The sequence below is a fragment of the Bacillus rossius genome, chromosome 18 (assembly GCF_032445375.1).
Source record: "Bacillus rossius redtenbacheri isolate Brsri chromosome 18, Brsri_v3, whole genome shotgun sequence".
Lineage (NCBI taxonomy): Eukaryota > Metazoa > Arthropoda > Insecta > Phasmatodea > Bacillidae > Bacillus > Bacillus rossius.
In genome coordinates this window covers 27,034,605-27,052,969 of record NC_086345.1, presented here as the reverse complement: position 1 = coordinate 27,052,969, position 18,365 = coordinate 27,034,605, and the positions used below count along the sequence as shown (strand labels likewise).

Here is an 18,365-nt window from a genome sequence, read left to right as displayed (position 1 = left end):
ACTAAACATAGCATATGTACATCTGTGATAGTAAAATGATTTGATATCGGGCCAGTGGTTTTCGAATTTACTTCTTACAAACAAACTCACACTGTTGTTTTATAACAAAGTATAAATAAAAAATAATTAATGATAGGATTCTGTTCATTCCTCTTTATGTAGCATAATACCACAATCCTTCAAGCTAAAATAAATGCATGTTGTGACTTAATGATTACAGGAAATGTCAATTATTTTTTCTAAAACTTTGATTATGTAAAGAATGAAAACCAGCTAGCTTATCAGTCCTTGAATTATTATCTTCTCAGTAATCATCTCATATCAGCCTTGTTATTTACTTATTGTTTCAGTCACGTACCATGATTTGTGCCTAAAAAACACTTGCCAAAAGAACTTATGAAACACCACACACACCTGGTACCTGAGTATTGTGACTCATCGAAAATGCCAAAATAATTGTGACTCGTTTAAGTGTATATATATTAATAAGTAAGGCACACACATCTTGGTATATTTCATCGCTGGGAAGGCTCGTGGACTGAAGACACAAACTATAAGCTGCTTTCGGAGACTAACACAAATAAACCATGAGTTTTGTCTTGGCGTTAGTTCTGTGCATCTCCGTTTCCGCTACAGGTGAGTGAAACCAAATGAAGTACAATGGCGAATGCCGAGATTAAGAGCTTTTCGGCAACCTCAGATGTTGGATTAATAAAGTTTTAAGGCCTGTATTATGAAACTTAAATATAAATATTTTCAGATATCATTAACTTCACGAACATGTGTCGATTCAAAATTAAAATGCAACCAAGACTTATTAGACATTTCGGTTTCCAAACACGAAAACATTGCTTGAGCGGTGTCCAAATTTTTTTTTAAATGTATTTTTTATGTTCATTTCAAACTTTGTATTAATACTGCTTTGACTGCGAGCGTCAATGTTGGGTTCGAAGTTTGCGTTGTCCAATTTTCTCTTGTCGTTTTGTTTGTTAAGCTCTGATGACAACTGTATTCACTTTTAACAGCTGCTCTGATTCCAGTGAACTCAACACAAATCAGGGGAAGTCTTTTAAAATGTACGTGAAGCATGAGTGTGTAAAGAAAACCAAAAATTTATTTGGTTTTAATACACTTAATTATACAAGCCATTCATAACACATGTTGATAAAATTCACAGCATTAAACCTAAGATATTTAAAACTGACCTTTAAATACTTTGGAGGGTATTTATTTCACTCAGTTATGCGGGTAGTTTCAGCACCAGCATTGTTTGCTGTAGTGGATTCTACAATCACATTCTCGTTCTGAACCTGCTTTGGGGCATGCACTCGAAACCCACTCCGAAATACAATCTTTCGATTGCTCTAGTAATACTACATCCAGATTTTCACTCTTTAAAACCGGCATATATCCCCTTGGAGCCCAATGATGTACCAAAAAAGTGGTTTCCTTTCCATTAGGAAGCCAGACATGTGCATACTCAGAGCTGGCTTCAATTTACTCTTCTTCTTTTCGTTCACTTCATCTACAAGAGGATCAAACTTTCCTGTACTGTGCCTGACTTACGCACAAACTAGACATGACGAAGTCAACAGTCAATAGAGTATGGTAAGTTTTGTGGACATGCATGTCACACCAAGATGACACAGTAAATTATTCAGATGTACTGAAGTATTGCTGTCAGATGAAAGACCCACAGATCCTAGAAAAAACATCTGCCACAGCATTATTTTTTTCCAGAACAATAGACAATGTCGTGATGACACAAAACATAACTCAAAATGTTGTCTCATATTTTTATCATCTTGAATTTTGTTAGCTTGCAGATGATCAAACGTAATTTTTTAAAAATGTAACTAAGATTTATTTATATTTGATTAATAAATTACATGTTTACTCTCGCCGGGAGTCGAACCAAGGACCGAAATCGATTAAGTAACCAAACATTTTAAGTACCCAATTGTTTTAATATTTTTATTTTTTGATCAAAAATTAAAGAATTTGAATTTTACTGTCAAGGTCAAGGTCGTGACATCGGTGGCTTAGGGTGGCTTGCTCTTAGGAATCTTAAGCCATTTTTAGGAATTTTGGTTTTTTTTCTAAGGCAAAATTCTTTGGATTTTTTTTCGAATTATGAATTTTTGAATTTTTGAGGAATACACATTCACTGCAGGAGCAATATATTTATCGATAAATCCAATTTTTCATAATCCTTTGATTTGTAAGCACTAAAAAAATTTTTCTAAAATGTTCCATAACGATGCATCTAACATTCATCTGCATTACTGGAGTTCGGATCCGTATAAAAACTTCCTGGGGGGAAAATACTTTATCCATTTCAGCTGAGTGTATAAAACTGTGAAGAAAGCCAACAATTTATTAAGGCTTGTACACACTTAATCGGAACTAGACATTTCATCACATCACATATAAAAACAATACAGAATTTGTTGTTGATTACTTTACAGACAAAAATCAACACATTGTAACTATCGAATAAATTTTAAATTCCAGGACATTTTTTTTTTTCCCCCGCGGACAGTCGTGTTAAGGATTATTTCGAACTACCTGTGCTTTAACCTCAGCAAACGTTTAACCTTGTGTTCACGACAAAAGTCTCGGGAGTTGGGAGCCGAGGGGGTCAGTTCTCCCAACAGGAGCGCGGGCGGAGTTCCAGCGATGCGTCCCGAGGCAGTACCAGTACGACAGCATCGTGTGCGTGTGCAACGCCACCTACTACGACACCGTGGAGCCCGTGTCCGAGGGGCAGATCTCCGGGGGAGCCGCCAAGCACTACGTGTCCGACATGGCCGGCCGGAGGCTGGAGCCCATGCTCATGAAGTTCAGCGCCAGCGGTACGTCACCACGCTCGCGTTCTTTATCAATGTTGCATAGTGATTACAGCACTGTTAGAACCTTGACTGACCGCGGCAACGAAGGGAGAAGGTCAGCACCGATAAGTAGAGACCTGAAAAAAAATTCGCCGGTTCATTACAAGCTGTGCTGAAATTCAAATATTTATACCTTAGTGCTGCTTCTGGCCATTGGTCCACTGTTAATTTGGAGGACTGGAGGGCCAATTAGAGACCCCTCACTCGTAGAAGTGTCGAATCAAAGGGCCACCCAGTCGTGATGACTCGCAAGTTCAGCAGCCAATGAACAGTTGGCATTTGCCCGAGTGTGTAAAGGATATTATTGGAGTCTATCCTAAAGGTCATTGAACCCGCGAATTTTTCCGGTCTCTACCGATAAGCGAAAATCATGGATAATATAATTCAAAGGTATTTAAATTATACAACACAGCAAAATTTCGTAAGTAATTTATACAAAACAAAAGTAAAAGTATTACTGACACTAATTATTAATTTAAAAATATATATATATATATATGAATGAAATTATTTGTAATGACCTAAAAGACACAGTTTCAATGAAAAAATATTAATTTCATTTGCAGTTTGATACGTACGTACGATTTAACAGATAACTTGCCTTCAATAATAAAAAAAAAAATTCTGAAAGTATGTACATACATATGTACTAGTTACGTTTTTGTAAAGTAGTCTGTTACAAAATTTTTTGCGTTTTTTTACTTTTGGAAACAACTTTTCTTATGTGTGTTTTCATATTCCTTAAAGTTATAATATGTTTAATGTTTGATTGAGAACCCGGTAACCGAATGCCCGTTTAATCCGGTCACGAAATAATCGAAATTCTACTGTATGTAAATTTATTTAAAACAATATTGTGTACATGCACCATTGCTGGTTTACACTATATGTCATACAGAAACCTCAAGAAGGGACAAAGAGATAAAAACAAAAACACATGGAAAACAAGCTAAAATTAGCCGGTATAAAATGTTAAGTATTTAGACAGCACAAAGTAAGAATGCTCTCGCACTGCGTAATGATTGGACTGTAGATATTTAGACACGCCCCTCTGCAACTATGAGCCAACGACACCGCAGATGAGAGAGATGAAGGCGAATCAGGCAGTGTCAATTAACAAGGACAAAAAGGTTCTCGGTAAGAAATCGGCCAATAAGAAAGAAAAAATGGTCGAGCAAACCTAGGACTTTGAACTCTTCCCTGGCGCCTTGTGAATCTGTGAAATTTCCGGGTCTCAACTGATGCACAACTCATTCTTTCAACACAAAGTACACAATGAAAAGGCAGTGTCTGTAGGAATAAGACTCGTACCAGCCGATACAATTGCATTTTTTTCATTTCTTGCAGGTGCCAGAAAGAGCGCTGTTAGCTACAGCGTCGACAGAAGCGTCACGTACCAGAAAATGTTGGGATTTGGGGGAGCAGTTTCTGACTCAGCCGCCATCGTCACGAGCCAACTCAGCAAGGGAGCTCAAGAACATTTGCTCAGGTGATTCAACGACGCTCGAGTTATTCTCTAACAGATCAGGGCTGATGTATCTTGTGAAAAATGTTTGACGGGTAATTATCTTGAAAAGATTTGAACGCCCATTTAACTTAAGCTAGGTATGCACGCATCAGCGGTTTCTTCTTTTGTAATCCGTGGCCTTCTGCGAGAGAATCCGTTGTCTCCTGTGTCCGGCCCATCCAGGCCGCATTTGCTTCCGCACAAAGTTGCTGTGTTATCCGGGTGTCGACAGCAGACAGGTTTCTGAGAGGAATTCAAACCAATCTGGCAATGCTACAGTCTGTTAATCCAGAACTATCCTCGAAATCTTTTCGCGAAAAATACATTCCCCTAGCTACAAGCTACAAGATATTTTAGTTTCCGTTGACACATTAGTTTTTATTTTACTTTCTTAGCAAGTACTTATTCTGTAAGTTGTTAGTAAATAATTATTTTTGCCGTGATAACGTCTTATAAATCGATGAACGCCGGCTGCACATACGAAAAAATTGTCACGTTCCGCCTGAGCCAGCGTGCAAGAACTGGCCAACCACCGTGCGAGAAAATCTTCTATAATATCAAACAGGTTAAGGCGGGCTTTTTAACTAATTGTTCGTGATTATATTTAAACAAATTATTTAAATTAAATTTGAAAAAACTGTAAATAATATTTGAAAATTAAAAAGTATGCAATTTTTCATGAATGTTTTCTTATGACGTTATCACGTAAAATTATCGTCCGTAAACCGACTTTACAGACAACCCCTTTTGTATGTTTAGTAACTAATATTCAACTGACATAATTCTTTTAAAAAATCAAATAAATAAATAGACTAACCTTTTTTTTTGCAATGTCTGTACGTAGGTCATACTTTGGACAAGAAGGTATCGACTACAGCTTAATACGCCTCCCAATGGGCGGGTCAGATTTCTCCACCCGATATTACTCCTTGGATGACGTAAGCGGAGACACGACCCTGCAACATTTCAGTTTGACAGAAGAGGATTACAAATACAAGGTAATGCCGAATATTTAGTTAATATATCTTGCACAATTTTTTTTTTTAGTTAAAAAAAAACTACTGGTTTTATACAGAGTGAGTAATGACGAATTGGAACAAACAATTGGAGGTAATGAATGGTGTTATTTGGTACCAAAAAAAGTTATGTAAACATGGGGTGTGGTTGCAATACATTTGGAGGTACGATGGTGCGTAAAAAAGTAACCAATGTGATGTGCGTGCGCTTGCTACATTGGCAGCGGGAGTCACCGCAGAGCACATGCGAGTGTGTAATGCAATGCATGTCCGGATCGATCATTCCCGAATGCAATACAGCAACAAATACTAAATATTATAGTAAAAATTCTCTTGAAGAGAGAGACTTTACCGATTAAACATAATTAAAAAATTCAAAAATGATTTTTACATCCTGACATTGTTTCACAATCATTTTCTAAAAGGGCGTTGCAATACTAGTTTTACTAATCGTCAACCATTTTAACGAGTGGTTAGTTTAAGTCACATGTTACAATTTCTGTAATTTTGGGAGAATGGTCGGTTAGGTTAGCTAGTTTGAAAATACTGCAAAGTCTTGTGAACGATTAGTTAGGAATCACCTGTATAAAATATGGATAACTTAACCAAACAACCCATTTTTTGTTGCTATTTTATAGTATTTTTAATGTATTTAACCAACCTTTCACACTATTTTAAAGTATTTTTAAATGCTACAAATCTAACTAATCATCCATACTAATATAAAATATTTTTAACATTGATAATGTCATCTAACCAACAATTCTCAGGATTTTTATGCTATTTTTAATGTGCTTAATCTAACATAACCCCTCTTTAAAATGGTTACTTACTGGTACACTATAAGTATCACAACACCCACTTGGATAATGATAAGAAAACAAGCCAGGAAGTGGAAAAAAAAAAATTGTTTTATTACTATGATTTTTATGGAAAAAAGTGACTGTCCTTTGGGATGACCAAATCTTTATGGAAATTGGCATTGACTGCGTTTTGCAGATTCCGTTCGTGAAGCGACTCCAGGAAATCAGCCCCCGACCCGTGAAGCTGTTCACGACCGCCTGGTCGGCTCCCGACTGGATGAAGGACATCGGGACGAACATCGGCTACAGCTCGCTGAAGACCCAGTACTACCAACTGTGGGCTGAATACTTCATCAAGTACGTAGCAGCACAATGCTGATTTGCTGCAAAAACTAACTTGGTTTCACATTGATAACTCTGGAAAAAAAATCATAATAATTTGCTGACCTGAAAAAAATCATTGTGTAAACTTCAAAATTACAAATACCTTGAGTACGCCATGCTAATATAATGTCATCAACTACCGTAATTGACATTAACTTCTGAAGTCTGAGAAATATCTTTGCTCATAATGATTCCATTTTTCCATACAATTAGTAAGTGCTACGTTTTTTTTTTTTTTTTGCATAATTGTGCCGCCAGACACTTGCTAATGATATCTGCATTTTTTTTTTAAAAATGCTAGGCATATTTTCATGATTTATAATAGGTATCAGTTTCAATGATTCCATCCACAGTGGTCAGTCTGTAGCAGTTAGGTTTTTGCTTGCCCACCCTCGATCACTGCATTATATTTAATGTATAAAAGTCACATTTATCAATTTAGCTCTTTGAAAAAGTCTAAAATTAACAACAATAAAAATCTAACGCGATGGTTAGAGCCAGATCTCTCGCCATCCTGTTACGAACTGTAATCGTGGTCCTAAAGTTATAGCCGATTCTCACATACACAGATCATGCCGAACAGAAATAACGGAAATCCGAACAGCCAATCTCAGAGCCATATTTTCGTCCACGTGAGTCACATTGAAATATTGAATTTATGCCGAAATATGTTGGATACTTGTAGTAACAGTTAAAAAGAAATTAAAGTATGAAAGTGTGCTAATACAAATATTTTTTACTAGAATATGTTTTTTTAAATTTACATAGTTTCCAGATGTTCTGATATTTTGTGCTAAAAATTTTTTAAAAAATTATAACATAATTTTAATTTATCATAAAAACTTTTAATAATATAAGTTTTATTACATATTATTAAAACAATGGTTTATTGTATTAAATATAAATGTGTTGTTGGCCAATGCTTGCTTAAGATACAATTTAAAATTTTACAAGAGAGTTACCCGTAGCTCATTTCATGTTTCTTGGCTGTCAAAATCGTAACAAATTAAGGAATTTTGAAATGGCAGGTAAAATTATTTAATATTTTCTGAAAAAGAAATTCAGACCATTTCTTGAAGTAGCCAGTGGCATCGCAGTTAAACCCAAAAAAAAGTTTCAGTTCCGAAATAAAATTAAATTCTCCTTATTTGTACAACCCAAAAAAACGTTAAAAATGTAACTTTGGCAGCTAATTATGCAAAAAAAAAGTATGCGCTGTATATATATATTTTAATTTTGTGAAAGTTAGAACAATTGGAAAAAGTCTACAAGTTTATCTGTGATCACTGCAAATATAAAATCTTGACCTGAAATGGGAGGCACCCCCTTTAACAGTGACTTGCGATTTGTTTTCTGTGTTCTTGCAGGTTCCTGGACGCCTACACAAAGGAGAACGTGACTTTCTGGGCCATCACGCCCCAGAACGAGCCGACGCACGGGACCATCTTCCACACCAAGTTCAACAACATGGGCTGGACGGCGGGGGACCAGCTGACGTGGCTCGCCGACCACCTCATACCGGCCCTCCGGGAGAGACACCCGGGCGTCGAGTTGATGCTGTTCGACGACCAGAGACCGTACCTCAAGGAGTGGATGGACCTGGTACTACAACAGCCTCCGCCCTGATTGCACAGGGTGCTCCTGCAAGCCTAAGGGCTTGAATCAAGCTTGAATTAGGCTCGCTATTCTCCACCGCATCCAAACTGCTGCAAGCTTGAAAATGCTCACTGTTCTCCACGCATCCAAACTGCTGCAAGCTTGAATTAGGATCACTGTTCTCCACGCATCCAAACTGCTGCAAGCTTCAATCCGGTTCACTGTTCTCCACGCATACAAACTGCTGCAAGCTTTAATTAGGTTCACTGTTCTCCACGCATCCAAACTGCTGCAAGCTTGAATAAGGCTCACTGTTCTCCACGCATCCAAACTGCTGCAACCATGAATCAGGCATACTGTTCTCCATGCTTCCAAACTGCTACAAGCTTGAATTAGGTTCACTGTTCTCCACGCATCCAAACTGCTGCAAGCTTGAATAAGGCTCACTGTTCTCCACGCATCCAAACTGCTGCAAGCTTGAATCCGGCTCACTGTTCTCCACGCATACAAACTGTTGCGACCATGAATCAGGCACACTGTTCTCCATGCTTCCAAACTGCTGCAAGCTTGAATTATGTTCACTGTTCTCCACGCATCCAAACTGCTGCTGCTTGAATAAGGCTCACTGTTCTCCACGCATCCAAACTGCTGCAAGTTTGAATAAGGCTCACTGTTCTCCACGCATCCAAACTGCTGCAAGCTTGAATAAGGCTCACTGTTCTCCACGCATCCAAACTGCTGCAAGCTTGAATAAGGCTCAGCAAAATTCCATGTGGTTGAGTCAATAAATTCGTAATTTTGAAATCGTGAGAGTTTGTGGTTTTATATGTGGCTACATATTGCTGTACACCCTTCAAACTATTGTAAAAACACTTCAGTGAAGTTAATTAACTTTTATTCGTGATGACCGATGATCTCTTGCTCATCGTTAGCTTTATTTTGTACAACTTATTTAAAAACTACTTACATAATTTGAAATAAATCACAGAATCCATTATGTGGTTAAACAAATTATTCTTACTTGGTTTATATGATTACAATCAAATAAATTAAATTTAAATAAAAACCAAAAAATATAGAAAAAAAATATTTTTAAACGAAATTTCTGTTTCAGTGAGTTACTGATAAGTTTTGGCTTGAAAATGGTCCTTATATTATTTCCCCTATTTTTGTTTGTTCGTCGATCCGAACTAATTTAGTTAGATGTGTTTCGCACTATTTTTTTTCCTTTCCGAATTTAACTAATTTACAACAAAACAATCAAGAATGATTGACAACATGTTGGATGTGCATGAATTTTTTTTTCTGAAATGTTGCAGCAACTGGCTAATGAAACGGTGAGGAAATACGCATCTGGAATGGGCGTCCACTGGTACGCAGACATACTGGCGGCTGCCTCCGTCATGGACACGGTTCATCAAGAATACCCAGAGAAGTTCTTACTTTACACAGAGTCGTCAGTTAGTAAGTGTGACAGTCAGGGGTGTAGCCAGGGGGGGGGGGGGGGTTAGGGGTTCAAACCCCCTCCCCCCCCCCCCTTAGCACCAAATCTTTAATTAATTTCTTATTCATCACTCAAACAAATTTCATATTAAAATTAATAAAAATTTTACCATTACAATATTTAAATTTAAGAACCGAAAACTGCTAATAAAATAGCACTATTTTACACCTTAAAATCCTAATTTTCCCGGGGGAGGACCCCCGGACCCCCCGCTTTAATACGGGGAGGCCGCATGCCTCTTAACACCCCCCCATACACAAATCCTGGCTACGCCACTGGTGACAGTGTCGCATGCAATAATATAGTCCTTTCAATTAATGTGTCAATGTTGGTTCATATAGATGCACAACATTAATTCAAATAAAGATAATCTAAATAGATGTCTTTATTTAGAGAAAATTAAGTGACTTCAATATACACCATCGTAACGTTAAATTTGATGTTTCAATGCCATATAATTTTTTTTTTGACATGATAACGTCTTACGAATCGATGAACACCGGCTGCACGCACGAAAAATTGTCACGTTCCGCCTGAGCCGAGCGTGGAAGAACCGGCCAACCACCATGCGTGAAAATTATCTATAATATCAAACAGGTTAAGGCGGGCTTTTTTAACTAATTGTTCGTGATTATATTTAAACAAATTATTTAAATTAAATTTGCAAAAAAACTGTAAATAATAATTGAAATTTAAATAGCATGCAATTTTTCATAAATGTTTTCTTATGACGTTATCACGTACAAATATCGTCCGTAAACCGACTTTACAGACAAAACACCCCTCCCCCCTTTTTTTTGTTTGGAAAGACTTAGAAATTTCCTTGTTCGCAAACAAGTGACACTTTCTCAGTCTTCGCTGCATGATCTTAATCAGTGACATACAAAAAAAAAATAGTTACTAACCAGGGGTGGATCCAGACAGCAGCACGATTGACACATGCCCCCCCCTCCCCCCCTCGAAGGGCAAAATGTGCACTGGATAATAAGACTTCGCAAGTAATAAACAGGTATTATAATAAGTGAGCCACCCCCCCCCCCTCTTTTTTTTTCATACCCAGGAGTCAATCCTGGATCAACCCCTGTTTTTAACTTGTTATTCATCATGGCCCTCTCGAATTTGGCATTTAATGTATCGCAAAAATGTCAGTGGCCTGGGAGAAATGATAAGAATAAATAATTTCAATGTCAGTAGTTAGAATAATGGAAACATAATCCCTGTATTTATGTATTAATTAAGTTATTTATTTATTGGTATTAATTGTTTAGTAGAGGACATGGAAGGTTCCACCTCATTTGTCATCCTTATTTATTTTCTTAATAAATGTTATGTGTTCTATGGTTTTTAGGATTATCTCATTTTTCTCAGTATCCTGATTTTTCAATTCTTGTATAAGAATGAGCCTACTAAAATGATTCTAGTGCCGAAAAGCTCTATGGCGAGTTAACGTTTTTATTTTATAATTTGTCTGAGCTACATTTTTAAGAAGAGAACACCCCCCTCCCCCCCCCCCCCCCCCCGCCACACTGAAAGTGAGACGTGACAGAAATGGTCAGTTATAAACCAGCGAGTTTCAATATTTTCTGAAGCAAAACTATGTTTCAGCTTCTAATTATTATTCAAGTATGTATTTCTTTCCAGTTCACCTGGGGAACGTCAAGGCAGTGAGGCTGGGACTCTGGGAGCGTGGTGAGCAGTACATGACCAGCATCACCGAGGTGAGTGGTGCCAACCTCGCTCGAAAGAACGAGACACAACGGGAGGGTTACGTGGAAAGAAAATGTTTTTAAAAACGTGCCATTTCACAAGAGGGCCCGCACACAGTTTTCGGTTAACCAATTCACCAACTACCAAGTGTCATACATCCACTGGCTCCCATCAGACTTGATTGCTGAACTGATGTTGCATAAATTTAATGGGACCACGCATGACTGGGTGGATTTTTTTTTTTTTTTTTTTAGTCACTTTCATACACGCATCTAACCGTGTAATTAAATATGTATTAAAGTGTTGAGGGCGTACCGGTGTTGGGGTGTGAATATCGGAAGGAATTAATGGGCGCCACCACGTGAGTGGGCACGTGGACCCGGCTGAAGACTCCAACCCAGGGCGTTACGTGGCCCGTGTGCGGCGAGATATTAGCCCTCCAGATGTTACACGCAGCTCCTGTCCCTACCTAAGCCCGCTCTCAGCGTCGGGCACGCTTCTCCTCCGCGGTGGGCTCTCAGGGCGTCCCACACGCCGCTGGCCAGGTTAGGGACCCACGTGGCCCTCCGAACACAAAACACGTAACACAGTTTATTGGCTTTTATTCTACTCACGGTACACGTCCTTACACGATCCTCCACTGATACAACTATACAACGCCCGAGGCACGAATCAGATTAGAGGAGGCGGACCACGCACGTGGTCGCCTCAAGGTAAGACACGACCGCCCTCGTCCGGCGGGAGAGAGAGACTGGGGTGAGCTCATCGCTTGCAGGTGGCAACATGGCGCCCCTTCGCGCCGAACACAATTACCGTTACACTTTGCTGTAGCGTGCCCCGGGTTACTCTTAGAAAATACATAACTAATTTTACAATAATTATTAGATTACTTCCATGTCCAGACCGTCTGTAATAATTACTTATAAACATAAAACAGGGTTCAAATGAGTTTCATGCTAGTTCCTCTGTCGCCCGCTAGGGAGCGTCCTTGTTCGTGCTTGGACTTATAAAATAACAAAAGATCATGAAGTTATTAATTAAAAACACATACATGCATAGCCATCGTTACACTGTTTGGGGGCGGAAAGAAAAAGGATTACAATATTAATTAATATATATTAGAGGTGCGGCGCACTGCATCTAAGCGCCCTCTTGCCGGGCTAGAAACACACGCACACACGCACGCACGAGAGGTTTGAACAGAGATGGTGGTTGGGCGGTGGCATATCGGGTTCAAAGGGGCCGCAGGCCCGGACGACGTCAGTGTGTTAGTAATTACAATAAATTTCTAAATAAGATAAATAACTTGATCATATTATATTTACACTGCAATTTAACTTTAACTGAATTGATTTATTTATAATAATATATATTAAGATGTTAAATGTATATAATATTAAAATCAAGACTACAATATCAAATTTTCAAATATATCATAATTTTAACAATGTATATTCACAAAATATTTTAAAAACTAGCTATGAATTCAATTGACTGCAGCAAATGTCGTATTTTTTCGAAAATCATAAGCTGGGAGTGAATTTGAATTTGAATGTAAACAGTGGGTAAAGTGGTTCGATTCCCCCCCCCCCCCCCCCCCCCCCCCCCCCTTCCCCAACTCATTCAGAGCACATGAAATTCTGAGTATGGTCCTGTTCGTCTTTAATAATGAGTTTGTCTTCAAGAATGTTTTTTTTTTGTGTAATAATATTTTCCATACATTAAACTCTTTAAAAAGGTAGAAAGGGGGGGGGGGGGGGGGGGGGGGGGGGGTTGGCTGGAAAGTCTGTTTACGGACGATAATTTTATGTGATAACGTCATTAGAAAACATTGATGAAAAATTACTTACTTTTTTTTTTTCAAATATTATTTACAGCTTTTGCAAATTTAATTTAAATCATTTGTTTGAATATAATCACGAACAATTAGTTAAAAAGGCCCGCCTTAATCTGTTCGATATTATAAAAGATTTTCTCGCACGGTGGTTGGCCGGTTCTTGCACGCCGGGCACAGGCGTAACGCGACAATGAGTCATGCTTTCTGTGCGTGCAGCCGGCGTTCATCGATTTATAAGACGTTATCACGTCAAAAAAAATTATTAATATGTACATTCTCTTTGCTTAAACTAAAGAAAAGTCTAGATAGTAACTTGTACGAAATTGTTTTTATGTGATAGATCTTGAAACCAAGATGGCATCTTTCAATAACCGAAATAATCTTAAACGATACAAATGGAAAAGAAAACATCCACATGTACCGGAATGATACGAAAACGTAATACAAACAAAAACCCTTTATATAATACAAATTAAATGATTTGTACCCAAATGTAATTCAATACATAAAATGATTTAAAATAAAATGAAAAAATCATCAAAAGAACACATTTTAACGAAATAAGTGTACTTTAATAGAATTGAATTTCAATGATTAAAGTTTTGAATTGTAACGAATTTAATCAAAGGAAATAACTGAAATTTGTGTAAATATTACCTAATTGAATATGTTAATGTGAAATAACCGAAATAATCTTAAACGATACAAATGGAAATAAAATACTTCCACGTATAGCGAAATGAATCGGAAACCCAATACAACAGGTGAGCAACCACTGGGTGTCCGGCTGGGTGGACTGGAACCTGGCCCTGGACACAGACGGCGGCCCCAACTGGGCCAACAACTCGGTGGACGGCGCGGTCATCGTCAACGCCACGGCCGACGAGTTCTACAAGCAGCCCATGTTCTACGCGCTGGCGCACTTCTCCGCCTTCGTGCAGCCGGGGTCCGTGCGCGTGGGGCTCCGGGCGGAGGGCGACTCCGACCTGCAGGCCGTGGCCTTCCTCACGCCCGAGAACGTCACCGTCCTCGTCTTCCACAACGTGTAAGCGACAGACCGGTGGCGGGGCATCGCACAGATCAGTGATGGCCGAATTAACTCTTTCCGAGGGCCAGGTATCAGTCTTCAAACTAACCCAAGGGCCAGATACAATTCTTCAAACTAACCCGAGGGCCAGATACCATTCTTCAAACTAACCAGAGGCTATATATCAGTCTGCAAACCACCCAAATACCAGTTTAAACTTGTTATACTTTTTTTTTTAATTTTTAAACATCTCACATAGCGTGTAAACTTGCGGAAAGCTTGTAATATGGTTTCAATTAGGCTTGCCATGCAAAATTGACACAGCAGGCATGATTCAAGCTTGATTCAAGCTTGATTCAAGCTTGATTCAAGCTTGATTCAAGCCTGCCATGTCAGGATAGCTGCAAGCTTGTCATGTGTAAACTTATTATGGGCATGTGTCATTTTGCCTAAAGGCATTTTGCCTAATTTTAGGCAAAACGCCGTTTAGGCAAAACACCGTTAGGCAAATCGCCCTTAGGCAAACCGCTGATAGGCAAAACACCGTTAGGTTATGTAAGGTTAGGTTACTTAGCTTAGATTAGCTTAGGTTAGGTTAGGTTAGGTTAGGTTAGGTTATGTTAGGTTAGGTTATGTTAGGTTAGGCAAAATGCTGTTAGGCAAATTGCCATCAGCAAAATGCCGTTAGGCAATTCGCTGTTAGGCAAAATGAGGTTTTGTCACCATAGTAACATTTTAGGTAAAATGCCGTTAGGCAAATCGCCGTTAGGCAAAACGCCGTTAGGCAAAACACCGTTAGGCAAATCACCATTAGGCAAAACGCCTTTAGGCGAAATGACTAGGCAAATCGCTGTAACGAATTCATGTTTAGGCAAACCGCCGTTAGGCAAATCGCCTGTTACTCCTTACTATGGCAAGCTTAATTCAAGCCTTTTTTACTAATTGGGCTATAAATTTAACTGACATTAATACTCATTCAGTGTTGTTAAAAGTACTCGGAAAAAGTAATTGGGCTCAATTACAATTACTGTGGTGATAATGTAACTAAATACAAGTAAAAATTACTTTATATAGAAGTAATCAGTAAAATAACAATTACAATTACAATTACTTTCCGCTACCATTTTAAAACTGACCTACGATTCAATTTTTTTACACTTTGTTACATTAATAAGCATACATACATACCTATATGTTTTGTTAAAAAAAATGATTTCATGTAATGATTAACTTTATTATCTTTAGTTAAATTAATAATATTTGAGTACAAACTTGCTTGAATAACATCAAAAGACTTCATACAAGTAACTACCTGTAATAAAAGTAACACTCTTTCAATTTTGGAATTGACCTTACGAAACAATTGCATTTTAAAGTTCTCATCAGATAGATTCCCTCTCTTGATGGCAAAAACATCTTTACCAACACTAAAAAGACGCTCAACGGTAGCTATGTGTTAAATCTTAAAAATGCAGATTTTAGGATAGGGTAATGCAGGGCCACAACTAGAGTCTCTGGCAACCGGGGCATGGATGGATTCATGCGCCCCCCCCCCCTTTTTTTTTTGCTGATACCACGCCAATAAAGCGGATGTCCGGGGACTTTCCCACGGAAAAATGGTGCTATTTAAGCATTATCCATACCTACATTTAACAGTTTCTGTGCTACTGTAACTTCCATGCAAAAACATTTTACCAGTTACCAGTTGTAGTAGGAATTACAATGCAAGCGATTTCGGCACCCCCACAGCTTTGCGCCCGGGGCGTATGCCCCGTTTGCCCCCTCCTAGTTGCGGCCCTGGGGTAATGTTGGAGACACTGCAAGTCACTATGGATCTTCATTTTTGATCACAGATGTTGTGCATACGATCGTAGCACTACAAGCGTAAAATTATAAAATTTACTAATACAAAAGTGTATGATCTTCTTGTTCTTAATTGTATTCATTATACGTTCCGAGAATAAAAGTAACGGCAAGTAAATATAAAGTATCGATTACCTTAATGTATCGATTACAATTAATGTTATGTATTCCGATTACAAGTACGAATTACATTTTTTAAATGTAATTCGTTACAAGTATAAATTACTTGAAAAGTAATCGTTACAAGTAATCCGATTACTTGTAATTCGTTACTTAACAACACTGTACTCATTACATACTATAATAAATGTTGAGTGATTTTTAAAAGGTATGTAAAATTAATTTGATTTTTTTTATATAAAATTAATTTGAATGCATCATTAATATTGACATTATTTTAGTTATTTCAGTTTTATAACCTCTTTACTCGTCAATTTGTTTCCGTTTTTTTGCTGGGCACAATTTTGATTGGCTGGTCGCAAGCAACATCCAAGATATTTTAGAACCCGTCCTTTACGTAAAATATTTTATGGAACTTCAAAGTCATCCAAATTATAAACCAACATGGCTGTGCTATTGACTTTTTCGCTGATGCCATTAATTCTTCAACATTATGTGACAAATATTGTAAGGAGTTGGATGCAAAAGTTTGACTGTGTGATAGGGTGGTGTGACTATTCATGCAAATTACTCATCAGTAGAAATATTTGTGTCCTCAAACATTGACACTTCAAAAAGTGCATACATATTCAAACAAACTATTAGTTTTCAGTCAAATAAGATTTTATTAGATTCGTATTAAATAAGTTCCTAAAAGTAGGGAAAGTCTAAAACTTTTTTTTTTAAATATTGTATTGAAGCCATTAAGTAGGTAGGTACCTAGTAAGCTAAATACTATCGAAGATCATGTAGGAAACTCAGGCCTGTTATCATGGGCGAAGCAACTACAGCGATCCTAGCAGTGTGAGCTGCAAGCATATGCGCGGAATTAAGAGTTGTGTACGTTCCAATGGGCTGCATAGGCATGGAGTTAAGAAGTAATACCTCCATGACTAAGGCATGGCGTTTCTCTAAATTCTGAAATAAACTGTTCTTGCATTGAGAATAATGCTGTTATATATTTTTCGTATTGCTCCAAAGCTCTTAAAATGTATTCTTGCTTCAAAAATTAAGTATATAAAATACAGAGCAATTGAAATAAAATAAAAACTTAAAAATCTTGTACTAACAACATTTTTACAATGTTAGGTACAGCTCATAACACCAGGAACGCTAGGCATCACTTGTCTCGCGAATTTACAACGTCTTTCCTGTACTAACCTATTACAATATTTGGTTACGCTAGTAGAATAGTCTTCGTAACTGTACAACATTTTGGGTTTTAATTTTTAACAGTTGTTGAATTGATCCTCTTGTATGTAACGGTGTAGTAACTATATCGCTTTATGTTGACTTTGGGCTATGTTTCTTACAGAGATGGCGATGACGTGGATGTTGTCATCAAAGACTCTGAAAGGGGCAGTCTCTCTGTGAAGATCAGCGGGACCAGTTTCAACACCATTCTTTACAAATAAGAAAACTTATGCCAGAGTCGCAATTGACGCAACACGATGGCCGCAATGCAATGAACGTGGCGCCGAATAAAAATAAAAATTTCTTAGCCAAATATATTTGAGTTGTGTGTCACGACAGGCCTGTAAAGATGGTGGGCGCGACCGATTTTACGATTCAGAAATACTTTCTGTTTCCACCACGTTGCAGGCACTGCAATGCTGAAATATGTGTCAGAATTTCATTTTTCGAAAAATGGTTAGAATGGTACATGGGTTATATTACTATAAGTTTAATTTAAGGTTTTTATTTTTACTTTCATTTAACTGTGAAATATTTAAAATGTGTTCAAAGCACAAAGTGCGTCTTCCAAATAAACATTAAATTAAGATCAAGTATTTATCTCTAACCTGTCGATTAAAAAGTTGTGAAAATTGATGGCTGTTGTGTGTGTGATACAACTGTAATAGCAAGAAAAATTATTAAAAAATATTTGATTTTGTTCATTGCACGTGAAAAAACATTCACAATAATGAGATTTTTATGCATCTCTTTCGCATCACGTTCATAGTGTGATTGTGATTCCAACATTAATGTTGTTTACCAGGTTATCGTGAAGGTACCGTAAGTAGTACAGTTGATTGTAAGATGAAGAACAATGTGTATGACAAAAAATAAA

At 37.7% G+C, this 18,365-nt stretch overlaps 1 protein-coding gene across 2 annotated transcripts; it reads left to right on the top strand.

The window, feature by feature from the left end:
- Positions 1–347: 347 nt before the first annotated feature.
- On the top strand, positions 348–17,803 carry LOC134541440 (lysosomal acid glucosylceramidase-like). Of its 2 annotated transcripts, none has more exons than XM_063384900.1 (10): positions 348–636; positions 2,646–2,855; positions 4,239–4,380; positions 5,243–5,396; positions 6,414–6,574; positions 7,969–8,203; positions 9,517–9,661; positions 11,343–11,419; positions 14,010–14,290; positions 17,610–17,803. In XM_063384900.1, the coding sequence occupies exons 1-10, from the start codon at positions 588–590 to the stop codon at positions 17,707–17,709; spliced, it is 1,554 nt and encodes a 517-aa protein (XP_063240970.1). In that variant the 5' UTR covers positions 348–587; the 3' UTR covers positions 17,710–17,803. The 2 variants fall into 2 exon arrangements, with proteins under 2 accessions (XP_063240970.1, XP_063240971.1); XM_063384901.1 differs by having other exon boundaries at positions 349–636; positions 2,658–2,855.
- The last annotated feature ends 562 nt before the right edge of the window (positions 17,804–18,365 follow it).